Below are 27,082 nucleotides of genomic sequence, written 5' to 3' on the forward strand. Positions count from 1 at the left end.
CTCTGAATGGGAATGTGTAGGGTGGCAACAACAACAACAACAGCTGAATTGTTCCCAAACTAGTCCTCCTGGATTGGTACAATTAAAACTGAATTATTTCTGACGCATCTTGATTAATTACAACTCTCCATCCACCAGCTCTTTCGTGCTTTAATCAACCTGATGTCCCACATGCACTAGTTGTAATTACTCCACCCAGAAACCCGTAGAAAAGTTAGGCCATAAATTACAAACACAGGTAGTCCCCGACTTACGGCCGCAATTGAGCCCAACATTTCTGTTGGCCAGGGAAACGGTTGCTAAGTGAGCTTTGCCACATTTTACGACCTTGCCTTGCCTTGGTGGTGAAGTGAACCATTGCAGTTGTTAAGTTAGCAACGTGGTTGTTAAGTGAATCTGGCTTCCCCATTGACTTTGCTTGTCAGAAGGTCGCAAAAGGGGATCCTGTGACCCTGGGGCAGTGCAACCGTCATAAATGTGAGTCAGTTGCCAAGCGTCTGAATTTTGATCATGTGACTCTGGAGATGCTGCCATGGTTGTGAGTGTGAAAAACAGCCAAAAGTCACTTTTTCCCAGTGTCATTGTAACTTCAAATGGTCACTAAAAAAAATGTTTTGAAGTCTTGGACTACCTGTACAACAGGATTATTCCAAGATTCAGGGGTGTGGCATACATGTGAAGCAATTTTGAACAGATGTAGGTTGATAAATACAATGTCATGCGTGTTTATTTAATAGCAAGTGTTGTGAACTTATGTCTGACTTTTGCAAGTATGGATAAAACTGCAGAAAAAGCTTCAGGATGGGCTTCGGCCTGATGTTTATGCATCTTATTTCTTCAGAAATCTACTATATTCGCTAAAGTATGATCAAGGTTATTTGGCAAGCTATGATCATTCAAATATATACCCAAATGTGCATTCCTCCCAAAGAATGGTTATTATCTGGAATGATTAGTAGGAGAAGTTTTTAATCAGTTTGTAGATATTAATCTCTGCTGAAAGGAATGCAGTATACTGGAAGAGGAGGAGGAGGAAGAAGAGGATTACAAGTAGTCCTTGACTTACAACCATTTGTTTAGTGACTGCTCAGTTATAATGGTACTGAAAAAAGTGACTTACGACTGTTTTTCACTTTTATGACCATGGTCATGTGATCAACATTCAGATGTCAGCAACTGGCTCACATTTATGACAGTTGCAGTGTCCCAGGGTCCCTTTTGCGACCTTCTGACAAAGTCAGTAGGGAAACCAGATTCACTTAACAACCGGGTTACTCACTTAACAACTGCAGTGGTTCACTTAACAGCTGTGGCAAGGAAGGTCATAAAATGGGACAAAACTCTAACAACTGTCTTGCTTAGCAACAGAAATTTTGGACTCAATTGTGGTTGTATGTCAAGGACTACCTGCATAATGTGATTGTAATAAGCATTTTTATACATTATAGCCATGTCCATAACTGTGCTCAGTCAAAACAAACCAACTTGAGATTATGGTTCACAGTTTGCACACGTGAACGTAAAGTTTGCTGATGGGGGCTGAATAAACCTACGGACGGTTGCTGCTTTTTATTCACAATTTGCTCACAGGAAAATGCTAAAGTTGTATAAATGCACACACTGAAATCATTTGAGTAGGAGAAACAACCGTAGATGTCCAGAGTTTTAAAATAAGATTGGTCTTCTCACGATTTAATCTATTTTAGCAAGCTACCGAACGCCATAATTATCTCTGAGATAGTCCAAAACAGCAGACGTACTTGATAAAACATTAAAAATCTTCTTTTCTTGTTTCGAAGTCACCCTTTCCAGCATGTACATTAAATGGTGATGGAAGCAGGTGAAAGGGGTCCCCTGCTCAAGGGCTATGTCCACCCAGTCCTGGACACACTGCAGAGGTGTGTCTTCATATCCCGCAAATAAAGCTGGATTGGCTAAGAGTCCTCTAGCAACCATGACACCTACGAAAGGGGAAAAAAATATATACATATTTCAGAAAACCACAAAGACGTATTTATCTTAAAGCTGGAGTGGATAATGTTTGGGTATCCGCTGAGGCTGGCCATGGTTGTACTATTTGAAGGGTTAGGGGTACATCAAGGAAAGAAGATGATGAAAAAAGATTGGGCCGATTTTTTAAAAAATTCTTTAATTCTGAGTATAAATGCTTCAACCTTGGCAACTTTAAGAGAGTGGACTTCAAGTCCCAGAATTCCCCAGCCAGCAATGCTTAACGGGGAATTCTGGACCTTTCTTCAGGTCATCAAAGCTGAGAAACACTGGTCTAAAAGATAATTATTATTTTTGGTTAAGTCTGTATCAGAATGTATAATACCCAGAATCACGGAGTTGGGAAAGATTATTGTGCCACTAAGCCTGGTTAGTGCGGAAAGATTCATTAAAACCTCTCTGACTGATGACGCTTTAGCTCTGTTTAAACAGAGCCATCAGAAGGAAAACTTCTGTTTCTCTGGACAGCTGATTCCCCGCATCCAATCAGTCTTGACATTCTGAAGTTCTAACTTTTAGCTAGAATCTGCCTTCTGTTTTATTTTATTTGTGAAATTGAAAGTACAAATGACAGAACTGCGATGCTACGGTGTGTGTGTGAAACAGATAAGAAATGTGCTAAAGTTTTTTTTTAAAGAAAAAGAAAACCCACTCAATAATAAAGAATTGGGACAGTCAGTTTAGTGCAAGGATAGGCAACCTTGGCTCTTTTATGACTCGTGGGCTTCAACTCCCAGAATTCCTGAGTCAGCTATGCTGACTCAGGAATTCTGGGAGTTGAAGTCCACGAGTCATAAAAGAGCCAAGGTTGTCTACCCGTGTAATGGTGAATGTATCAGGCTAGGAACTGGGAGTCCGGGAGTTCTAGTCCCACCTTACGCACAAAGCCAAATGGATGGCCTTGGGCCAGTCACTCACTCTGAGCCCTAGGAAGCAGGCAATGCCAAACAACATCTAAATTCTTGCCAAGAAGACTGCAGGCAATCGGCCAGAAGTCAACACTGACTCAACAAATACTAATAGTAATTTAAAAAATAAACAACCAGCTATCTCTTTTCACCTATTAAAGCTGTTCCATCTTCTCGTTTCTAGAAGGTAAAAATAATTTCAAAATTGAAAAAAAATACATCTCCCGAAATCCATTCTTTGCTACTTAAAGCAGGTCTTGTCCTGGATTTGACGGCCTTCAAAACAGAAGAATATCAACCTGATCTTCTTCCTCAGCGAGAAAAAAATTATACTGCCAACTTTGGACAAGTGGGGGCTGAAGAGATCACAAAATGTGAAGAGATTGGTGAACGGAGATTGTGCATCCATCTCTTGAAGGCGATGCACATTTCAAAGAGCTAGAGACGTTTCAGATCCCGTCTAAAGAGGGTCTAAAATTTCTTATTTATTAAAAAGTTTCAAGATGCTGGTTATTCACCGAATGGGAAGAACCGATTAACAGTAATATTGAAGATACCAGAAGCAGAAAGCCAGCATTCAGGAAGATTCAGAAGATTAACAGAGGGAGATGGATTTGACTAAATTTCACTGGAGTCTAGAAACGTAGGAAAAAAAACTCATTTAACACAGTGAAAAGTAGTTCTTAGAATATGAGCTTACACCCATGTAACATGAGCTCCTTGTACAGCTATTTAAAACAGGCGAGTGTAGTGTTTCCTAATTTTAGACATTTGAAGACGTGTGGACTCCCAATTCCTACAATAACCCAGCCAGCATTGCTGGAAACAAGCATTGGGAAGAGAAATTCACAAGAACCAAGATTGCCCTCACCATCAGCTCCTGTTCTTTCATGAATGGACTCCACATCTTTCAGGGATTTCACGTCACCGTTAGCTACCACCGGTATTGATACGCTGTCTTTAATCGTTTTAATTGCATCGTAGCGCACCGGCTGATGCCTTTCTTCTACATTTCTCCCATGTACAGTGATCCAGGATACTCCAGCTGATTCTGCTTTTTGGCAAAGGTCTACGGTTCTCTTTAAATCTTCGTGGATCCTTCCGTGCCATGCAAGAGAAATATGGTAACTCAGCAGATAATACAACATGAAAATACCATGAAGAATTAAGAATGGAGAGGGAGAAGGAGGGAGAAACATATAGTTATATGTATTGTCTATATTTGTGTGTATATGTGTAGGAGGTGTATGTGTATTTACACTTACGCACTTTTACAATACAGTAAACATGCTTTAAAACACCCATCTGGATTACTAATAGCCACCCAGTGTTGCTTATAAGGGCCAGGATTGGCATATTTTGGTTTTAATCTTAAATTAGTTGCGCCTAAATCCATGGAATTTGAGCTAGTTGTATCTAAATGTTGCTTGCTTTCAGGGGGCTATTAAGTAATTTCCACTGGACCTTAGCCTAGGCCACTAACATTAGCCTTAATTCACATCATGACCCTAAAAACTTTCTCATCAATAAAATGTAGTTAGAATGGGTATATCAAGTAGTATGTTAGCATAATTTCATGAACCACATTCCTGTGCTGGACACATACCAAATCAAATGTTTAGAAAATGAATATTGTATCCCTTTAATTATATGAAGTATTGCAGGCTGACTGCCGACTGCCAGAAGTTCGATCCTGACCAGCTCAGGATTGACTCAGCCTTCCATCCTTCCGCGGTCAGTAAAATGAGGACCCAGATTGTTGGGGGGCAACAGGCTGACTCTGTAAACTGCTTAGAGAGGGCTGTCAAGCACTATGAAGCGGTATATAAGTCTAAGGGCTATTGCTATTGCATTATTATTCCCGAATAATACAAATTTCTTGGATTTTTTCTCTCTCAATCATATCCTTCTGAAATAAATGTACTTCATTATTTGTAATATCTTTTTTATGTAATAAATAAAATACATTTTGTTTATTATTAATTGTTAAATAAATACATTTATTTCTTTTTATTTATTCAATTTTTATGCTGCCCAGCTCCCCTATAAGGTGTTTCACATATACATCTGTAAAGGGCTTACCGTATCTTAACAGATACTGAAAACGTGGGTTTTTCTACCCGATTTCTTACTGATCTCACCATCTCTTGCACCAGTTCTGGTTTGTTTATTAAGCAAGCACCATAGCCTTCTGCCATGGCCCACCTGGAAGAAAAAAAATAAATCCTTTGTGATGGGATGCATGGTTATTTTGTTTTTTTGTTTTTGTTTTGTTATTTTGTTATTTTTCCTATTCTTTTTTTTTTATAAAAAAGAATTCATTTCAGTTATCCGAACATATGGTAAAACCAAAATTTTCCGGAAGCCAGAATTAAATGGCCTAACAAGCGTACTATGTAATTCCAGAAAGGGGAATGTCAAATATTCCCACGGTGTCATCAAGGATTTGCCTAATACATGCTACTTATATTTTTCTGTACCCGTGTAATGACACAACAGATGCCCTGCCGTGTTATATTAAAAAAGCTACTTAATCAGAACATTTAAACAAAAAAAAAATGTTAAAAAAAGCTGCAATTCCAGCGCAGCTATACCTATTTTCAAATGTAAAGGAAGCCAGCGAGCCGCGGTGGCCCAATGGTTAGAATGCAGTATTGCAGGCTCACCCACTCAAGGCTGACTCAGCCTTCTGTCCTTCCACTGTCGGTAAAATGAGGACCCGCTTAGAGGGGGCTGCAAAGCACTGCGAAGCGGTTTATTTTATTTATTTTATTTTAATCCCATTTATATCCCGCCCTTCTCTGAAGACTCAGGGCGGCTTACAATTTAAGCACAAACCAATGTGCTTAGCAATTAGGTTTATAAGTCTAAGTGCTATTGCTGTTGCCAAATAGCGTACAGAAAATCCGTAATCAACAGCAGTTGCCTTTATAAATGATTCTCCATACAGTCAATGCATACATATATACCAGGGGTAGGCAACCTTGGCTCTTTTATGACTCGTGGACTTCAACTCCCAGAATTCCTGAGCCAGCCTGGCTCAGCTTGGAAACCTCTCCCTTTTCCCTCAGCGTGGCTGGCTCAGGAATTCTGGGAGTTGAAGTCCACAAGTCATAAAGCGGCCTAGGCCTAGGCCAGGGGTAGGCCACCTTGGCCCTTTTATGACTCGTGGACTTGAACTCCCAGAATCCCTGAGCCAGCATGGCTTAGCTTGGAAACCTCTCCCTTTTCCCTCAGCGTGGCTGGCTCAGGAATTCTGGGAGTTCAAGTCCACAAGTCATAAAGCAGCCTAGGCCTAGGCCAGGGGTCGGCAACCTCGGCTCTTTTATGACTCGCGGACTTCAACTTCTGGGAGTTGAAGTCCGCGAGTCATAAAAGAGCCGAGGTTGCCGACCCCTCGCCTAGGCCATGGGTAGGCAACCTTGGCTATGACTTGTGGACTTCGACTCCCAGAATTCCTCAGCCAGCATGGCTCAGCTTGGAAACCTCTCCCTTTCCCCTCAGGAATTCTGGGAGTTGAAGTCCACAAGTCATAAAGCGGCCTAGGCCAGGGGTAGGCAACCTTGGCTCTTTTATGACTTGTGGACTTCAACTCCTAGAATTCCTCAGCCAGCCTGGCTCAGCTTGGAAACCTCTCCCTTTTTCCTCAGCTAGGCTGGCTCAGGAATTCTGGGAGTTGAAGTCCACGAGTCCTAAAAGGGCCAAGGTGGCCTACCCCTGGTATACACCAATATGAAACTGAGCTTCTGATTTCATGGAAATTATGTGCATTCATCGAAGCATCGGTAAGACCCTGATGTTGGGAAAGATGGAAGGCAAAGGGAGAAGAGGAAGGCAGAGGACGAGACGGTTAGATAGGGTCATGGAAGGACTGAGCGTGAATTTGGACAAACTCTGGGAGACAGTGGAGGACCAGGAGGCTCTGCTGGGTTGTGGCCCACGGGGTCACGAAGACACGGTGATGACTCAGTGACTGAGCAACAAGCATCCTAAGATTCCTTCCTCAGACTTTCTGCCCAGGCATAAACATGTTAAGTTAGAGGCGCCTTCAAAAGTACCTTTTTGACTAATATTTTTAAATCTTGCCAACTTCAAGATGGTGGCCTTGAACTCCCAGAATTCCACAGCCAGCATACTGGCTATGGAGTTCTGGGAATTGAAGTCCACATATCTTCCAAGTTGCCAAAGTTGAGAAACACCATTTCAGATATGGTCAAATATGTCAGGGAGGATATGTATATGTACATTTTAAATAATGAATGTTTTTTATACAAAATGCTCTGCAGTTTATACTGTTTTCAGTTGTATGCTCTATCTATTTGAAACTTGTTGTGGGAGTTTTTGGAAAGAAAGAAAGAAAGAAAGAAAGAAAGAAAGAAAGAAAGAAAGAAAGAAAGAAAGAAAGAAAGAAAGAAAGAAAGAAAGAGAAAGAAAGATGCAACATCCTGATGAGAGACAAATGACTAGATAGATAGATAGATAGATAGATAGATAGATAGATAGATAGATAGATAGATAGATAGATAGAATGAATTGCTTCCATATACTAGCTCTGGTTGCCTACCTTTGTGGACAACCACAGTTTAAATCTATGCCATCTGCAAATGGACTAACAAGGCCAGCTGCATCTGCTAAAACTTGTGCTTCTTTAGCAGCAAACTGAACAATCAAAGGACGGTCACCTGTAAAAGAATAAAATGTAATAAATTAAAACAAATACACTGAGGCATTTTAGATACGTGAATGAGAGAACCAATGAGGTGTATTGGCTAGGAAAAGTCTAACGAAGCAAACGATGATTTATTCAGTAAGGATGGAACAAACCAGGGTTTAGTGTGATAGGGGAATTAATTCACAGCCTGCAGTCCCGTGCACTAAGCCTTCAATTTGTGTCTGTATCTTGAGTTTGAAATTGTTCTTCGGTCTACTTCAAATTGTTCAACTTAGTTGTAGGAATTCAATGGGTATCTTTGACTAGAAGCTATTTCTAGCTACAGCTATCTTTCAAGATTCTTCACATATGGAGATCTATACTTTGGGGAGAATAACATGCTACAAATCTACTAAAAGAATAAGGCCTTGATCCAAGGATAATTTAACTTGAAGAAGTAGACAATTTCAAACTTGGTAGGCAACAGACAGAAGAAGGTTTACCATATAGGACTGCAGGCTGGGAATTAATTCCTCGATCACACTAAACCTCGCTTTGTTCCATCATCCTACTGAATAAATCACTCTTGGCTTCCTCCCAGCAACACTCCAGGCCAAAACCAAACATAATATTCCACATTTCTGTGAAATGGTTTGATCTTACTCATCTTCCTGAGGTATAAATACGACTTTGTATAAGGGTTTTTGAAAGATATTTTGAGGACGACTAAACGAGCGTTCAAAACGATTTTTAAAAGCTCCAGATACCTAAGAGAATGCAAACACGCTACCTTGGTTTGTGGTAAATTCACTGTGCCTGGCTTTCACGGATATGACAAAATCAGCTGCAATGATCATTGGCGTGTAGCACAAATCACAGTTGTATTTCCTGACTAAAGTTCTGAAAGACAACCTACAAATAGAAAAGCATTTGAGATAAGTACATGTTTAATTTATCAAAAGAGTGGGTTCCCCCCCCCAAAAAAATTATTATTCTCTTTAGTTCTGGTATTTCCCCCCCTCCAAAAAAAATTATTATACTCTTTAGTTCTGGTATTTTATTTCCCCCCAAAAAATTATTATTCTCTTTAGTTCTGGTATTTTATTTTGAAAAACACTACATGCAATTGAGTCATTTTATGTATTTATATAGTAGTTTGGTCTAGTGCACGGGTAGGCAACCTCGGTTCTTTTATGACTCATGGACTTCAACTCCCAGAATTCCTGAGTCAGCTGATTAAGGCCCAAAGTTACGGGGAGCTTTTTTTTTAAAAAAAAATTTAATCGTATATCCCGCCCTTCTCCGAAGACTCAGGGCGGCTTACAATTTAAGCACAAACCAATGTGCTTAGCAATAGCCTTCATTCTATGTATATGCCTGCTTATTAGGGCTTTCGCCCCCCCCCCAGCGGCATTATTACAAAGTCAGCTTAATTGCCCCCAACAATCTGGGTCCTCATTTTACCTACCTCGGAAGGATGGAAGGCTGAGTCAACCTTGAGCCTGGTGGGACTCGAACCTGCACTAATTGCAGGCAGCTGGTGTTACTTAAGGAGGCATTAGCCCACTGCTCCACCAAGGCTCTTATGGGCAAGCAGACTTTCAACGGAAGTTTTTCCTACTTCAAATTGTCCTCCTGGATTGAATCTACCTCCCTCTGGCAGAGATTTATAGACCTTGTCAAGATGCTATTATCTCACAAACTTTTTCAGAAAAAGAGGCGATAGTGCCTTCAGGGCCTCACAGTTCCCCGGGCCGTCACCATTTGGATTTTTGGGAAATGACGCAAGCTAAAAATAAAAAAAATATGGGTAGGAAAGGCATTCTCTGATTGACCATCAGCACAAGCAGTCCCCGACTTACGATAATTCAGCCTGGAATTAAGGTCGAAAGTCCAGGCGGGTTAAGTGGGTCACCCTGTGACCAGGCCCAATTTTACAAACTTTTTTTTTTGTGGCGATAGTTAAGCAAATGCTGCGGTCGTTAAACAAACGCATTATTTTCGGTGGACATTTTTTCCCCCCTGGAAATTGGAAATAAAAACCAGAAATCTGAAGGGGAAAAAATGCCAAAAATATGCGGTCACGTGACTGTGGGATGCGCTGCAAACGGCAGCAAATGTGAGCCAGTTGCCAAGCATCCCAAATGCGATCATGTGGGCTTGCTCAAAGTTGATTGTCCAAAAAGCTCAGGCCCATTCATATTAAAGTAGAGGTATTCCTTTATTGAAGGGACGCGGTGGCTCAGTGGGTTAGGACGCTGAGCTTGTCGATCAGAAGGTCGGCAGTTTGGCGGGTCGAATCCTGAGTGCCGCATAACAGAGTGAGTGCCTGTTACTCGTCCCAGCTTCTGCCAACCTAGCAGTTCGAAAGCACGTAAAAACAGGGACCTTACGGTGGGAAGGTAGCAGCGTTCCCTGCACCTTTGGCGTAACAAGTGGGGACTGGAAAGAGGCAAATAGACACAACATATTTGATATAGAAAGGGACGCGGTGGCTCAGTGGGTTAGGACGCTGAGCTTGTCGATCAGAAGGTCGGCAGTTTGGCGGGTCGAATCCCGAGTGCCGCGTAGCAGAGTGAGCGCCTGTTACTCGTCCCAGCTTCTGCCAACCTAGCAGTTCGAAAGCACGTAAAAATGCAAGCAGAAAAATAGGGACCACTACGGTGGGAAGGTAACAGCGTTCCGTGCGCCTTTGGCGTCTAGTCATGCCAGCCACATGACCACGGAGACGTCCTCGGACAAGCGCTGGCTCTTCGGCTTTGAAACGGAGATGAGCACCGGCCCCTAGAGTCGGAAACGACTAGCACGCATGTGCGGGGGAACCTTTACCTTTACCTATTCCTTTATTTAAAACTTTGACAGTAGAGGACATCTTTGATCAAATGCGGCTTGCAAACAGAGCAAAACAGCCATTTTTAGGTTAATGTAAGCACGATATTGATTGATTATGCCAAGATAAATGGGCACCCCCTGAAAAAAAGCACTTACTTTGAATACCTAACCATAGGGGCACATATTTTCACAACCTGTTCCAAACGAAACAAATCAGCTGGATTTTTCAGTGGAGACTCTCCCATTTGCCTGGAGAGATTGGAGCGCTCAAAGTTATCAGGCCGCATCTACAAAACAAAATTTTAAAAAGAGGACATAAGAAGCAATTTCCCCAAATTCCACCGCCATCTCCTCGATTACGAACGCTCAGAATCTTGCGTTTGATTCCGAGGGCTGCAAACTCAGCTCCCTAGTAGCCATCTGATGAACAGTCTCAAAACGTCTAAATACGCTTTTTAAAACAAAAAACAAAAAACAAACAAAGGAGAAACCTGAAAGTGGGGCACATCTGGGATGAAAAATAATTATAATCAAACATCCACATCTGCCTATCCCAGGCCCTTGGCAAGGACTCAATAGGTAGACAGAAATGCCAATTCCGGTCTGAACATCTGCCTGACTGTGCGATGATCAATAATAACATTATTTTTAAAAAGCAACAAGAAAATCTCTGCGGTCATCTACTGCAGCGTTTTCCAACCTTAGGAACTTGAAGATCCGTGGACTTCAACTCCCAGAATTCCCCAGCCAGCATAGCTGGCTGGGGAATTCTGGGAGTTGAAGTCCACGGATCTTCAAGTTCCTAAGGTTGGGAAACGCTGATCTACTGCATCATCAGCCTCTGCATTATCACCAATGTCACGTTCACACGTGAACAACACAAGAGGAATGCAAAAGGCTGCCTTGGTACTTATGCTCTCCCTCCCTCCCAAGAAATCTGCCCACGCGACAGGGAGAAAAGAGACAAAACATTAACCCCCCAACTTAAGAGGACGCACGACCTTAATTTCTGCTAAAAACTGGGGGAAAAAAGCTCCCCTTTCCAGCTTTTTTTTGCCGGAAAGGCGCCCAAAGACATCGAACGGCGCGCCTAACCCTCAATTCCCGTGCAAGGAAGACAGCCCAGCTTGCTCTGCTTCTGTATCTCTACGAAGGGCTTTGGCCGATCAGGAAACGCGGATTCACACGAGCCGCCTTGCCTTTCGAGTCCCTCGATCGCCCAGGATTCATTCAACCTCTTCCGGGGGGGCGAAGGCGGGGAAGGAGGGTCGATCAGGCTTGCCTGAATGTATCATAAAAAGTCAGAATGTTGCTCTTTGAGACGGGGAGATCTCGTGTAGGAGAGACGGAGGAGCAAATGAACTTCTTTGTAACGTGTGCGTGGAGCTTGTATATTGGACCTGGGTGGATTTTAGACTTTGAAAGATGTTGGCACGCCCCCTGGTGCTGATGGTGGAAAGTCGCAGGCCAGCCTTGCAGCGCCCCCAAGGGGCAACCTGCAATATTATGCATTTATCCTTCCTTCCTTCCTTCCTTCCTTCCTTCCTTCCTAGAACTACGATAGATAGATAGATAGATAGATAGATAGATAGATAGATAGAGAGAGAGAGAGAGAGAGAGAGAGAGAGAGAGAGACAGACAGACAGACAGACAGACAGACAGACAGACAGACAGACAGATATTGATGATAAATAGACATAGATAGATAGGCAGACATAGATGATAGATAGATGACAGACATAGATTATAGATAGATAAGAGACAGACATACCGTAGATGATATAGATAGATAGATAGATAGATAGATAGATAGATAGATAGATAGACAGACAGACAGACAGACAGACAGACAACCGGTAGACATAGATGATAAATAGACATAGACAGATAGGCTGACATTGATGATAGCTAGATGACAGACATAGATTATAGATAGATAAGAGACAGACATACCATAGATAGATAGATAGATAGATAGATAGATAGATAGATAGATAGATAGATAGATACTGGTAGACTGACATAGATGATGATGATGATGATTATTATTATTTATTAAATTTGTATACCGCCCTTCTCCCGAAGGAGTCAGGGCGGTTAACAGGGCATATATAAATAACAATACAAAAATTAAAAAGAAATTAAACAAATGCCCAATTAAAAATTTCAATAACAATAAAAACAATAAAAGACCGATGCCATCTGGAGCTCAACCGGCAATTGGTTCCATAACATAGATAGACGACAGGGAGATAGGCAGACATAGATGATAGATAGATGATACAAATAATGATAGATAGATAGACAGACAGACCGATCGTACATCAGGAGTGTCAAATTGCCAGCCTGTGAGCCAGTTTCATCACACCGAAGCCGTGCCCACGTCATTGCTGGCAATGCAAAAAAGAGTCACGATAAGTCATGTCACTTGACGTGGCGAGTTTGACACCCATGCCATAGATGATAGATAGACAGATCAACAGACATAGATGATAAGACAAACAGACAGAGAATATATACAGCCTCCAATTTTCTTTTTCTCTCTAGATAAATGTCTTCTCAGCCTTGATTGCTTTCAGATAAAAGTACAGCTGGTTCTCAATGTACAACAGTTCATTAAGTGACCGTTCAAAGTTACAACGGCACTGGAAAAAGTGACTCTTGACCGTTTTTCACACTTACGACCATTGCAGCCCCTCCATGGTCACGCGATCAAAATTCAGACACTTGGCAACGTACTCCTATTTACGACGGTCGCAGTAGGATCCCCTTTTGCGACCTTCTGACAAGCAAAGTCAAATGGCAAGAAAGTTCGTCAGATGGGGCAATCTTCTCTTCACAAATGTCTCACTTAGCAACAGGGCTCAATTGGGATCGCAAGGCGAGGACGATCTCTATGTGGACTTCAATTCCCAGAATTCACCCAGCCAGCGTTGCTGGCTGGGGAATTCTGGGAGTTGAAGTCCACAACTCTTAAAAGTAGCTCAGATTGAAAAACACTGAAGAAGAAAAAAAAAACACTCCCGTTTTGGCATTCTCAGGCTGAGAATTTTAATTTTAGTTTGAATCTTAATTTTAACCGGGGTTTTACTTATGCAGGGACGAATAGAATTTTTTTTAATCTGTTTTTCACTTTTGTATCTTTGTTTTAATCACCCTGTAAACCGCCCTGAGTCCTTGGGGAAAGGGCGGTATATTTATTTATTTATTTATTTTATTACATTTATATACCGCCCTTTCCCGGAGGACTCAGGGCGGTTTACAGGGTAATTAAAAACCAAAATACAAAAGTTAAAAAACCAAGTTTTAAAAAAAATTAAATTTATCCCTGTATAAGTAAAAACCCCAGTTAAAATAAAATTAATCCTCAGCCTGGGCCAGAGAGCTCAAAGAGCCAGGTCTATATAAATGTAATAAAATAAAAATAAATAAAATAAATTCTCTCAGCTGAAGCTGAGGTTCAGCCCGAATATATCCAATTTAAACCGTTTTTTCCCCCCCTCTAAAGTTCCCAATTTTTTTAAATCCCCCCCACCCTCCCCCCCCATATGGGCCGCGTCGCAAAATTCTCTACAAGGAACTCGGAAGCGTCGCGTCCCAAACCCAGAAAGACACCTCTACCCTCTGGAACGTTTGTAGCTCTCTCTCTCTCTCTTCTCGGCTCTCCGCTCCCTCGCCGTCTACTTCCGGCCACGCCCACCGCGTCGCGCGCGCGCGCGCGCGCGACTTCCGGTCCCAGAGTGCCCGAGGCCGAACCATGGACCACAATGGTGAGCGGGGAGATGAGGGGAGATGCGGGGAGCTCCGTTGACCGAGCCGGCCGCCTGGGGTCGACTGCCGCGGCGCTCGAGCGGGGATGGCGAAGGGTCTCGGCCGTTGCGGCCTAGCTCGCTGAGGCGGGGAAGCCCCCGGAGCCGAGCGCGGCCTACCGCGGCCTGGCTTTAGATGGGCCCGGCAGGCCTTTTTTTTTTCCCCTCGGGAAGCCGGCTCGTCGAGTTGTCTCAGTGCCCGTGGCCGTGCCGAGGGCCCCCGCAGAGCCGTTCCTCTCAGCGGCGCGGCTTCTTTTTAGGCCTCCCTTCCCCTCCCCGGCTTTGCTTGGCCCGAAGGGAGCTCTCTCCGTAGAGACGGGCTTGCTTCCCGTCTCTCGCTCTTTTCGGTCCTCTGGAGAGGTTTCTGCCATCGGGCCGCTTCTCAGAGGTGTGGACTACAGCTCCCAGAATTCCCCAGGCTGGCTGGGGCAATCAGTCAATCGGAACAGAGCTGGAAGGGACCTTGGAGGTCTTCTAGTCCAGCCCCAACCCTCTCAAGAAGGAGACCCTATACCGTTTCAGACCAGGGGGCCGGCCAGTTTCTTCTTCAAAATCTCCACTGAAATTCAATCAGTCAATCAGAACAGAGCTGGAAGGGACCTTGGAGGTCTTCTAGTCCAGCCCCAACCCTCTCAAGAAGGAGACCCTATACCGTTTCAGACCAGGGGGCCGGCCAGTTTCTTCTTCAAAATCTCCACTGAAATTCAATCAGTCAATCAGAACAGAGCTGGAAGGGACCTTGGAGGTCTTCTAGTCCAGCCCCAACCCTCTCAAGAAGGAGACCCTATACCGTTTCAGACCAGGGGGCCGGCCAGTTTCTTCTTCAAAATCTCCACTGAAATTCAATCAGTCAATCAGAACAGAGCTGGAAGGGACCTTGGAGGTCTTCTAGTCCAGCCCCAACCCTCTCAAGAAGGAGACCCTATACCGTTTCAGACCAGGGGGCCGGCCAGTTTCTTCTTCAAAATCTCCACTGAAATTCAATCAGTCAATCAGAACAGAGCTGGAAGGGACCTTGGAGGTCTTCTAGTCCAGCCCCAACCCTCTCAAGAAGGAGACCCTATACCGTTTCAGACCAGGGGGCCGGCCAGTTTCTTCTTAAAAATCTCCACTGAAATTCAATCAGCCAATCAGAACAGAGCTGGAAGGGACCTTGGAGGTCTTCTAGTCTAATCTGCTCCTTAAGTGTCAAAAGACCCGGTGTAACATCAGCCTTTTAACCTGGTTGCCTAGCGCTGCTTTCCCCACGGTGCTCCTGTCAGATGAGTTTGATCCACAGTTTCTGTAAGCCCCCAGCCAAAGTGACATCGGTACCTACAAATTGTAGTTCAAACACATCTGGTAGGCAGCACGTTGTATGCTGTGACAGCCGCCTGCTAGGGCAGGGGTAAGCAACCTACCCAGTATTCCTGAACCAGCCGTGCTGAATTCTGGGAGTTGAAGTCCACAAGTCATCAAAGAGCCAAGGTTGCCTACACACACACACACACACACACACACACCGGTGCTAGGACATTTTATGTTGCTTAGAAACTCGGGCAATGGAGTTGGAGCAAAGCTGAAGATCTATGTCTGTCGGAGAGAAAACATTTTGACCTTGGCTTTTTTGCATACCCATAAATATAAATGAAGGGACGCGGTGGCTCAGTGGGTTAGGACGCTGAGCTTGTCGATCAGAAGGTTGGCAGTTTGGCGGGTCGAATCCCGAGTGCCGCGTAAACAGAGTGAGCGCCTGTTACTTGTCCCAGCTTCTGCCAACCTAGCAGTTCGAAAGCACGTAAAAAATGCAAGTAGAAAAACAGGGACTGCTACGGTGGGAAGGTAACAGCGTTCTGTGCGCCTTTGGCGTCTAGTCATGCCGGCCACATGACCATGGAGACGTCCTCGGACAAGCGCTGGCTCTTCGGCTTTGAAACGGAGATGAGCACCGGCCCCTAGAGTCGGAAACGACTAGCACGCATGTGCGGGGGAACCTTTACCTTTACCTTTAAATATAAACAACCAAGTAATTCAGGCAAAGGGAAAAAAAGGAGAGTATTTATTTAGAGAGGCTAAATTATTTTTATAGAGTGCAGAAATAAATAACATTGGTATCTGTGATATGTCACAAAGCAACAGATCCATATGACATTGGTTACATGGGAGACTTAAGCAATACTGAACATTGGTTCCAGATTACATTCACACGTGGCAAATTTGTGGGTTATGTTCCTATCTTCCCCAGCTGGGTTTGTATCTTTTAGACTTGCAAGTGTGTTCAAGGACATCCCGAATGCACTTTCTATTGTTTAATTGCTGGACAAACAAGTTTTCGCATACCAAAAGGAATGGCCTTGGGTCAGAAGAGAAAACATGGTTTCCTAAAGTTAGGAAAGAGGTCTAGACTATCATGCGTATAATTTCAGGTAACGCCTGCACAGTATGGGATGGCAAACTACTGTGTGAAAGGGAAATCTTTCAATGCTAGTCTTTACTTGGATAGCTTATGAATAACTTAAGAAAACTCGCTTCCTAGTGTTTCTTTTACCAGAAAAAAACAACCAACCACACGTTTAAACGCTGTTAGAGTTGTAACATTGTTTAGTTCGTGGAGTCTTTTTGTCTTAAGTTGTTGTGAGTTTAGTTGTATTTCTTTTGTTTTCTGTTAATTGACTTTCAATAGTTTCCAGTGGGATAGGCCTGTTAACCACGTTACATTAAAAACAGTCAAGAATGTACGCTATCTTAAAAATTAAAGCATTATACATGAACATACAGTAATATATTTGTTCGGGTTGGGTTTTTTTGGGTAGTATCAGCAGGCTAGTCCTTTTCCATTTGTTGCTGTTCTTACTGCAACACATTTTTAAAAATATATTCAGAGAATTTCCATTGTCAGTTGGCCCATTCATAATATCAGTAAATAAAATAAAGCCTTTCCCTGTTTCCATTGATAAATGTCAGGAAGAATAATATGTTATCAACTGTCATCTACATGGCAGTTAGCGATTAATTGTGAGCATATAAAATGGGCATAACAACATCTTTGGCCAGTGAGGGTTAATTTCCGTCTGTTCTGATGAAACTCACTGAATTGCTGGTGAAACAGCAGGAATTAATTGTGCACCTCGTGACCCAGAAGTCATGTTACCAATGTAAATGTAAACTTGACACGTTGGCTTTGACATTAATAACACGAGAGGAGCCATTTGAACAGTGACACAGATGGTGTATAAATATTCTGTCGGTGAGTTAGTTGATTTACTGGAGAGGGTTCAGGTGGCTTAAATTCTCTGGTATGCTCTCAATTAGCATGGATGGAAACTCAGTTTTTGGCACTTTGAAGGTCATTTGAATAAGCATTGAAAACCTTTGCCTGGAGGGCTCTTGGTTTCTTGCATTTCATGTCCCGGCTACGTGACATCTGCGTACCACTGATTAAAATTCCCTCCGTCTTATCTCATCTTGATCAGGAAGAGTTGTATATCTTCTTACAGGCTGCTGTATTAAAGTGTACGATAAAGTATGATAGTTTTCTTTATCCAGCTGTTACTTTTACAAGTTTATACCTACAGCAGTAGGTATTGCTGCATTGTTGCTGTTTTGGATGGACTGAGTGTAATATGTATTTGAAAATGTTAGGAATTCGAAGATCCTGTGGGTGAGAATCCCTTACGATTGGGCAAGACGTCACGAATTAAATTAAATTCTCATTGTTTTGATACACAACGTACATTTCCCTCATGTGTACCTCTAGCGTACGTTTTAGGGTTTAACTTTCTTTTATGGTTTGGACCGTATTGGTGCCAACGTAGACTTTTATTAACGAATGAGTTTCTTATATACCTTGAGCATGGATAACTTTTTACACACGCTAAAAAAGCACTCTCGCATTCTCTCTTTTTCGCGAGTGAAGGAACAGATCTGCTTCCAAATGGCTCTGAAAAGTACAGGATGGCTTGTTCACATGGCTATATACTGTAGGTTCCCACATAAGGGTAACTGTTAGTTTGTGGGTTGTATTTTGTAGAGAAATCAACCAATAGCAGGCGAAAAAGTGGTGCTCAGTGGCAAAGGTCATAATGAAACAATGACTTCTGTACAGTATCCAAGGAACTTAACAATCTAAAATTGTGCAGTGTGCTTGCCAACTATAAAATACGGCTAACAGGAGAAGAGGCCGGGGCAGCTGAGCATGAATCAGAGCAAATGAGGTGATAAGTACAGGGAAAGTCCTCGACTTACGACCACAATTGAGCCTAAAATCCCTGTTTAATAAGTTGAGACGTTTGTCAAGTGAGTTTCGCCAAATTTTACGACCCTGCTTGCCGCAGTTGTTAAGTGAATCACACCAGGTGTTAAGTTAGCTACACGGTTGTTAAGTGAATCTGGCTGCCCCCATTGCCTTGGCTTTCAGAAGGTCTCAAAAGGGGGATCGCGTGACCCTGCGGACCCTACAGTGGTCCTACAGGTGAGCCAGTTGCCCAGCGTCTGAATTTCGATCAGGTGACTCTGGGGATGCTGCAGAGCTCGTAACTCTGAAAAACGGTCATAAGTCACTTTCTTTCAGTGCCGTTGTAACTTCGAACAGTCGCTACTAAATGAAGTGTTGTAAGTTGAGGACTGCCTGTACTTCCAGTTTTATTTCAGTTGGAGGTGAGGACGGAGGGATTTAGCCAAAGATGTCACAGTGAAGATGGATGTAGAACAGAAGAGAAGAGAATCGAAAAAGAGAGAAGAGAAGAGAAAATAGGAGAAAATAGAGTAGGATAGAAAATAGAAGAGAAGAGAAAATAGAATAGAATAGAACCTTGGAGGTCATCTAGTCCAACCCCCTGCTCAAGCAGGAGACCCTATACCATTTCAGACAAACAGTTGTCCAGTCTCTTCTTAAAAACTTCCAGTTCCAGGAGTTCCATGGGGTAATTGTTCTCACTGTCAGGAAGTTTCTCCTTAGTTCCAGGTTGCTTCTCTCCTTGATTAGTTTTCACCCCTTGTTTCTTATCATAATCAGAATAGTAAAGTTGGAAGGGACCTTGGAGGTCATGTAGTCCAACCCCCTGCTCAGGCAGGAAACCGGCCTATCCCATTTCAGACAAATGCCTGTCCGACCTCTCCTTAAAAACTTCCAGTGTTGGAGCATCCACAGCTTCTGGAGTCAGGTTGTTCCACCGGTTAATTGTTCTCACTGTCAGGAAATTTCTCCTTAGTTCTTAGGTTGTTTCTTGCTTTAATTATTTTTATTTTTTATTTTAATTCCATTTATATCCCGCCCTTCTCCGAAGACTCCGGGCGGCTTACAAGCTTAGTTTCCATCCGAGAGAGAAGCAACCTAGAACGAAGGAGAAATTTCCTGACAGTGAGAACAATTAACCGGTGGAGCAACCTGACTCCAGAAGTTGTGAACGCTCCCAACCTTTGTGTGTGAGAGGAGGCTTCACTGTCTTAATGTTGGTTTTGATATTAAAGGAAAGAAGTAAATCCTAAGTACGGTAACCTGAAGAAGATTGAGATATTTCAGGAGAACCCCTCTTCTTTATCTCTTTCCTTACTGTGAAACAGCTTAACGATTATCGTCTTGCTTCCCTCGTTGAAGAGGTGGATAATATTGGAACTCTACTGAGAAGAAAGCTTCGTAACAATTAGTAATAATCCCAACCTGTCAAATTAACTGTCGAATCAAAGAAGCCGATCCTCAGTATTGTTGACTCTTAATCAAAATCCCGTCACATCCTCCCAGTTTCTAGGATTGAAGGGACAGCGTCCCAAAACTAGGCTGCAAAATACAGTCTAGACTTGCAAAGAGGTTCAGGGCTGCATCGGAGAGCTGGAGAAATGGAAGCTTGCCTATCATGTCGCATGTGCGTTTGTTGTTGTTTTTATGCAGACAATGACTTGCAAGGCACAAACAGTTCCGGGACTTTGGGGGGTCTCGACGTCCGTCGACGTATTCCCATAAAGCTGATCTCCAAGCAGAACATCAAAGCCAAACCGACACCCCCTCGTCCTACAAGAAATATGAACAGGGTCCCTTCGAAGGCTGGCGAAGAAGGTAAACCGTTTTGGGCAGCGTTCTGTTCAAATCCCGGGATGTTTTGTGTTTTGTTGTGTTCTGTCCTTTCTGCCGTCCATTCAGTCATTTTTATGAAGAGATGGATAGACTTTTCAGCTTGAGCTGAATACAAAGACAAGGTAGAAGCCTCTGTCGGTCTATGTATATCTGTTGTGTGTGTTGTGATGTCTTTATTGACAGAGGGGTCTTCAGTTAGCAGTCACCTAGGTCTTGAGTCATTTAGAATGATAGAATAGAATACAGCTGGAAGGGACCCTGGAGGTCTTCTAGTCCAGCCCCCTGCTCAAGCAGGAGAACCTACACCATCTCAGACAGGTGAATGTCCAGCCTCTTCTTAAAAACCTCCAGTGATGGAGCGCCCACGATTTCTGGAGGCAAAGCTGTTCCACTGGTTGATTGTCCTCACTGTCAGGACATTTCTCCTTAATTCCAGGTTGTGAGTGTTAAAAAGAGGATGATCAAAATGTATCTTTGCAACCAGCCCCTCACATGTACAAAATTTGCAGGTTTGCAAGCAAAGGAAATCAGAAGTAAGATCATAACCGCAATTGGCGGTTTCATTTAGCAACTGCTTGACTTAACGGCCGGTCCTAATTGTGGTTGCTAAATGAGGACTAACTGCTCTTAACGTGCCATCTTTCAAATACTGTTGGCATTAGTCTTTCACGCGGCCTCTTTGTGCCCTGTCATTTCCAATATTGACGATAATCACATCCAAGCATGTATTTTGATTATGGAGAAAACATTTCAGTTATATTGGAATTGGTATCTCAGGGAGCAATAGTATCCGAGTCAGCCTGGACACGTATATTTATCCGAATTAACTCTGCCACTCTGGCTTACAGTTAGATTGTGAGATTCTAATTAATTTTTAGGCCTAGAATTTTACCTATTAGGCAGGGTGAGAGCACACGCCGAAAACTTTGCTTGGACTTTTGTTTTCCTTAAGAGTTTGATTACAACGATGAAGAACGATATGAGTGCAAAGGAGCTGACGTGTTTACTAACCAGCGGAGATTCTCTGGCCTTCTCTTCTGGGACTTCAAGGTATGGGAATTGACTCAACATTAAATAACACGTTAGCTTGCTTACAAAAATTCAGATGTTTTCCCCAGGAGTTTGCTAACCTTTTTTTTTTAACCAGTGGGAACGGGGTGTTAATAACTGTGCCGTAGCGATCTAACAAAACGCTGTTGCGAATTTTTAAGAAAATCGAGTTACAGAAACGGCTGCTACATATTACTGTAAAAAGTTGAGCCTTAAATGTTATTTTATGGTTTTTTTTCTCCCCCCTTGTACTTTTCCCCCCTCTCCTTTCCCCCCTCCCCTTTCCTTTCCTTTCCTTTCCTTTATCTTTCTATTTTACATTTCGAGAACCTAGTGAAATTTGTAAAAGCTGAAAATTTTTTTTAAAAAAAACCCCCAAAATCGGGTTTTCTAAAGAGGCGTTCACTAAGTGTGTAAGCCCGGGATGATGATCAGCTAATGAAACACAATATTTGTATTTTGGTAGCTAAATTTACTCGGAGAGAAGGATGACACCCCAGTCCATTTCTGTGACAAATGCGGGTTACCCATTAAAATGTACGGGCGCATGGTAAGTCAAAGGATTTGATGCCTTCCCTCATAGTCCTGATACAGCGAACGCCGTGTCTTCTTTCTGAAAAATGATGCTGTATTCTTTCTATGTGTCAGAGCCCTGTTGAACAGGATGTTGTGTGAAGTGAAAATCACACACACACACACACACACACACACACACACACACACACACACTGTTTTGGGTTGGCTTTAAATAGTAGGGTGGGCAATCTGAAGTCTACGTTTTTTCAATATCCTTCTTTTGATAGTCTTTGCAGTTGTCACCAACTGCAATGGCTGAAAATCAACGGCGGGGTTCCTTAACGCTTCTGAGGAGAGAAAGGCAGAAATGAGGGGGGTCCTTGGTGGTAATTTTGAACAGTCACTAAATGAATGCCGACGATCAAAGAATGCCGATTGGTGACCCCCAGGGGGAGAGCGTTCTCTGTGGGCGCGCCAGACCTTTGGAACCGCTTGCCGGTTGAGCTCCGGATGGCCCCCGACCTTCGCTCCTTCCGGCGCGATCTCAAAACATTCTTTTTCGAACAAGCTGACCTGGTCTGACGGAATGGGGTTGGGTTTTTAAAACTAGTTTTAACTTTAATATGTATTGATTTTATGGGCATGATGTTTAATGACTTTTTAATTTTTGTATTCGACTTTTATTGTGTATTGCCCTGTTCACCGCCCTGAGTCCTTCGGGAGAAGGGCGGTATAGAAATCAAATTATTAAATTATTAACTGTTGTAAGTTGAGGACTAACCTGTATGTTGCTTCAGAAAGGAGTGTATAGAATTGTTGGTGGATGTATTTATCTCAGAGTTGTGTTTCTCTTCCCTTCCCCGATAATATTTTTTAAAGGATGTCATCCAGCCTTTGTCTCTGCCAATTCATTATATATATATATTTCAAAAGCAAAAGGTTTTGTATAACCTTTGAATGTCCAGCAGAGGGAGAGAGAAAACCAGACAAATAATATATAAATATCTTTTCATTGTCCTAGACCAGAGGTCTTCAAACTTGGCCCTTTTTTGACTCGTGGACTTCAACTCCCAGAATTCCTGAGCCAGCATGACTCAGCTTGGAAACCTCTCCCTTTCCCCTCAGCGTGGCTGGCTCAGGGATTCTGGGAGTTGAAGTCCACAAGTCATAAAGCGGCCTAGGCCTAGGCCAGGGGTAGACCACCTTGGCTCTTTTACGACTCGTGGACTTCAACTCCCAGAATTCCTGAGCCACCATGGCTCAGCTTGGAAGCCTCTCCCTTTTCCCTCAGCATGCCTGGCTCAGGAATTCTGGGAGTTGAAGTCCACAAGTCATGAAAGGGCCAAGTTTGAAGACCCCTGTCCTAGTCCTTTGAACAATTCAGACACAGGCATTTTTATTTCCAGGTCATTTTGTTTGTTTTGGTATTATTAGTTGATATTTATTAATTGCTTCTCAGTTGCTAAACAAACTTATTTTTTTAATTTGAATGTAAAATCAAAATGTACAGTAAGAATACAAAATACTGTTCTGTTTTAAAGGGCAGATTTAGCAAAGTTCATTCATTCATTTATTGGAGCAATTGAAAGAGTTGTCTATTTTTGTTTTTTTAATAGATACCCTGCAAACACGTTTTCTGCTATGAGTGTGCTCTCTTACACGAGAAGAAAGGGGACAAGATGTGTCCGGGGTAAGTTTTCTAGAGGGCCGTTTTTTGTGGGTAGCTGATAATCTGTAATTTATTCCTGATCTTTACTCGATTCCATTTTGAAGCAACCTTCGGCATGAATCAGCTCTCGTTTGGAGCCCAGAAGAAAAGATGTTTGTGGTTGGATCACCTTTGCTCTGTGTTTGGATGGCCCTGGACGCGTGCAAAGAAATTCTCATTTTAGGGTTAGCTGACAGCAGTTGAGACTTCAACTCTACAGCAAGTTATAGCAGATAAATGATCAGAATATAATCATCAGCCTGCGGTTCAGTAGACCGAGTGGCATGAGGGAATTCCAGATAAAATCCATTGTTTATTACCGTGGTTTCCCCAAAATAAGAGCCAATAGGAAAATAAGCCCCAGCGTGATTTTTTCCCCCCCAGGATGCTCGTAATATAAGCCCCGCCCCCAAAATAAGCCCCAGTTAAGATCATCAGCCAGACAGTCACATTTAGTACCGTATTTCCCTGAACATAAGACCTAACCAGAAAAAAAAAGACTTGATGCATCCTTTGGAGCAAAAATTAATACACGACCTGGTCTTATTTTGGGGGGAAACAGGGTATCGTCCTACATCATCAGCTCAGTGTGTAAACTCCAGTTCAGAACCAAGAGCCAACACAGAATACAATCCTTGTACTTAAAGAATATAAAGGCAGTCCTCAATTTGCAAGTACAGTTGAACCCCAAACACTGCGACCGTTGTAAATATGAACCAGTTGCCCATCATCTGAGGCTTTAGGCCTTCGCTACCGTGTGCAAAAAAAAAAAGGTTCAATCAATCAATTTCAACTTCTCGCGGGGAAAAAAAAAGATCTTGTAAAGTTGGAATTGATTGAACTCTTTAGTCCCACCCAGGCTGCTGTTACCACCACAGCCATGGACCACGTGCACCCAATTTGGCCACACCCATCCAATGGGCCACGCCTACCCAGCACCCGACAATACATAAGTGGGTTTTGGGTTGCAGTTTGGGCACTTGGTCTTTAAAAGGTTCGCCATCACTGCCCTGAGTGGGCTATTCCTCCAATGGGATTTTCCCATGTATTTTACCAGGAAACATAGGGCAGGCTAGAAAAGTCAGTGCCCTCCTAACCATACCCAAGCACTCCGAATTTGTTGGCGACGACCATTTTGCTCTCCAACTTCATGGTGACCTAACCCTAAGTGGAATTTTCCTCCAATGGGATTTTCCCATGTATTTTACCAGGAAACTTAGGTAGGGCAGCCTAGAAAAGTCAGTGCCCTCCTAAACATACCCAAGCACTCCGAGTTTGTTGGCAATGTCCATTTTGCTCTCTGAGTTCATGGAGACCTAACCCTAAGTGGAATTTTCCTCCAATGGGATTTTCCCATGTATTTTACCAGGAAACATAAATAGGGAAGGCTAGAAAAGTCAGTGCCCTCCTAACCACGCCCAAGCACTCCGAATTTGTTGGCGATGTCCATTTTGCTCTTCGAGTTCATGGTGACATGACCCTAACCCTAGAGCATCCCAGGGTCATGTGATCGCCACTTCCAGCCCTCCCAGCTAGCTTCCCACAAGCAAAGTTAATGGAAGGAAGTGGGACAGGATCGACGTAATGCCTGCATGCTTCACTTAACTGCAGCGATTCACAGTTGCCGAAAACGGACACAAAATTGAGCACGGCTCACTCAAGCACCCGCCTTGCTTAGCAGCGGAAATTCTGCTCCCCGCTGCGGTTGTAAGTTGAGGACTCTCCTGCCCCCTCTGGTTTGGTTTGAGTAACGGCGGTGTCCTCCAACCCCGCTCTTCTCTCTTTCTCTGATCCAGCTGCAACGAGCCGGTGCAGCGAATCGAGCAGTGCCTCCGCGGCTCTCTGTTCATGTGCAGCATTGTGCAGGGCTGCAAGAGAACCTACCTGTCTCAGAGGGACCTGCAGGCTCACATCAACCACCGGCACATGAGAGCCGGCAAGCCAGTGGCCCGTCCTCCTCTCGAACCCGTCCACCCTCCTCTCGCTCCTCCTCCGGCGGAAATCCCGGAGCGGTTCATCCTGCCGCCCGAGAAGCATCACCTGAGCCACCTCCCGCCGAAGCCGCACCTCCTGATGCCGCCCCCACCGCCGCTGCAGCACGTGCCCCACGAGCATTACAACCAGCCCCACGAGGATATCCGGGCGTCCCCCGCTGAGATGTCTATGGCGCCGCCTCCCCCTCGCCCCGTCAACCAAGACACCTTCCGCATCTCCACCCGGAAGCACAGCAACCTCATCACCGTCCCTATCCAGGACGATTCGAGCTCCGGCACTCGTGAGCCGCCCCCGCCGGGCCCGGCGCCGGCTCACCACCACCCCGAATACCAGGGCCAGCCCGTGGTGTCCCACCCGCACCACATCATGCCCCCGCAGCAGCACTATGCCCCGCCCCCTCCTCCCCCACCCCCCATCAGCCACCCGATGCAGCACCCTCCCCAGGCGGCCGGTACCCCTCACCTGGTTTACAGCCAAGCCCCGCCCCCTCCGATGACCTCAGCTCCTCCCCCTATCACCCCGCCTCCTGGACACATCATCGCCCAGCTTCCTCCTTACATGAACCACCCTCCCCCTGGACCGCCGCCGCCCCAGCACGGCGGGCCCCCCGTCAACGTCAACGCACCTCCTCCGCACCATTACAATCCGAATGCTCTGCCGAAGTTCAGCGAAGACCAAGGAACTCTCAGCCCACCGTTCACACAGCCCGGGGGGATGAGCCCGGGCATATGGCCAGCTCCGAGGGGGCCGCCTCCGCCCCCACGAATGCAAGGCCCGCCTTCTCAAGCGCCGCTTCCGGGACCCCATCACCCCGACCAGTCCAGATACAGGCCATACTATCAATGATAGTAGTTAACGATTGGAACTAAAACACGGTAGAAGGATAGCGTGTTCTAAGCAGAAGCCTTTTAATGAATCCGACTGTTTATGGAGCTCTCTTTTCTGTTTTTGCTTTGTTTCTTGAAGACAAAAAAAAAGGTAATTTCTGACTGTAATGCTCTCTGGGGATTTAAAGCTTACTATTTTTTTTGTTTTGATTTTTTAAAAAAGAGAAAACTTTGGTTATAGGATTCTTGACACCTGGTACCTTGTAAGCTGAGTGGCTGTGTAGCAGACAGTGGCATTTTAAAGGTTTTTTTTGTACCCCTAGTCTGACTTGACTTGTCCCAGAGATTATAAAACGTTTATAAAGGCCTCCCAACAACGACACTTAACTGTACCATTTTAAAGTATTTTTGTTAAATCTGATAGTTTCGTTGTGATACTACTACTTCTTTTTTTTTTGTCAACCAGTGTACAATTAAATTTATTGTCCAAAACTGTTTGCTCTTTGACGTGAGATTGGGGTGGACTGAGCGAGTAAAGAGAAACGGTTTGATCGTCTTTGTTATTATTCTTCAAGCTGGAAAAATGAGATTTTTCTAAGGAGAAGGCTTTGATTGTTTCTGAAAATAAGGGCAGCCTGAAGTTAAAATGGTCTTTCTTTTGCATCGGTTCGATGCGCAGTATTTATATTTCACCAAGCACCCGAAGTAACATGTTATATTCAAACAC

At 43.8% G+C, this 27,082-nt stretch overlaps 2 protein-coding genes across 5 annotated transcripts; one reads left to right on the top strand and one right to left on the bottom strand.

Moving 5' to 3' along the window:
- Positions 1 to 1,554: 1,554 nt before the first annotated feature.
- Positions 1,555 to 11,791, bottom strand: DUS4L (dihydrouridine synthase 4 like). 2 transcript variants are annotated; one of them, XM_083366348.1, is made up of 7 exons: positions 11,601 to 11,791; positions 10,558 to 10,688; positions 8,360 to 8,481; positions 7,483 to 7,600; positions 5,001 to 5,123; positions 3,790 to 4,016; positions 1,555 to 1,961 (listed from the first exon to the last, which is right to left on the bottom strand). In XM_083366348.1, exons 2-7 carry the CDS (start codon positions 10,686 to 10,688, stop codon positions 1,711 to 1,713), a joined length of 972 nt encoding a protein of 323 aa, XP_083222474.1. In that variant the 5' UTR covers positions 11,601 to 11,791; the 3' UTR covers positions 1,555 to 1,710. The 2 variants fall into 2 exon arrangements, with proteins under 2 accessions (XP_083222474.1, XP_083222475.1); XM_083366349.1 differs by having other exon boundaries at positions 11,497 to 11,770.
- A 2,309-nt stretch (positions 11,792 to 14,100) lies between these two features.
- On the top strand, positions 14,101 to 26,847 carry CBLL1 (Cbl proto-oncogene like 1). 3 transcript variants are annotated; one of them, XM_083366306.1, is made up of 6 exons: positions 14,101 to 14,171; positions 20,077 to 20,241; positions 21,212 to 21,309; positions 21,776 to 21,859; positions 23,442 to 23,515; positions 25,330 to 26,847. In XM_083366306.1, the coding sequence occupies exons 1-6, from the start codon at positions 14,159 to 14,161 to the stop codon at positions 26,372 to 26,374; spliced, it is 1,479 nt and encodes a 492-aa protein (XP_083222432.1). In that variant the 5' UTR covers positions 14,101 to 14,158; the 3' UTR covers positions 26,375 to 26,847. The 3 variants fall into 3 exon arrangements, with proteins under 3 accessions (XP_083222432.1, XP_083222431.1, XP_083222430.1); XM_083366305.1 differs by lacking the exon at positions 14,101 to 14,171 and adding an exon at positions 17,388 to 17,436; XM_083366304.1 differs by lacking the exon at positions 14,101 to 14,171 and having other exon boundaries at positions 19,537 to 20,241.
- The last annotated feature ends 235 nt before the right edge of the window (positions 26,848 to 27,082 follow it).

The sequence above is a fragment of the Vipera ursinii genome (genome assembly GCF_947247035.1).
Source record: "Vipera ursinii genome assembly, chromosome: 6".
Lineage (NCBI taxonomy): Eukaryota > Metazoa > Chordata > Lepidosauria > Squamata > Viperidae > Vipera > Vipera ursinii.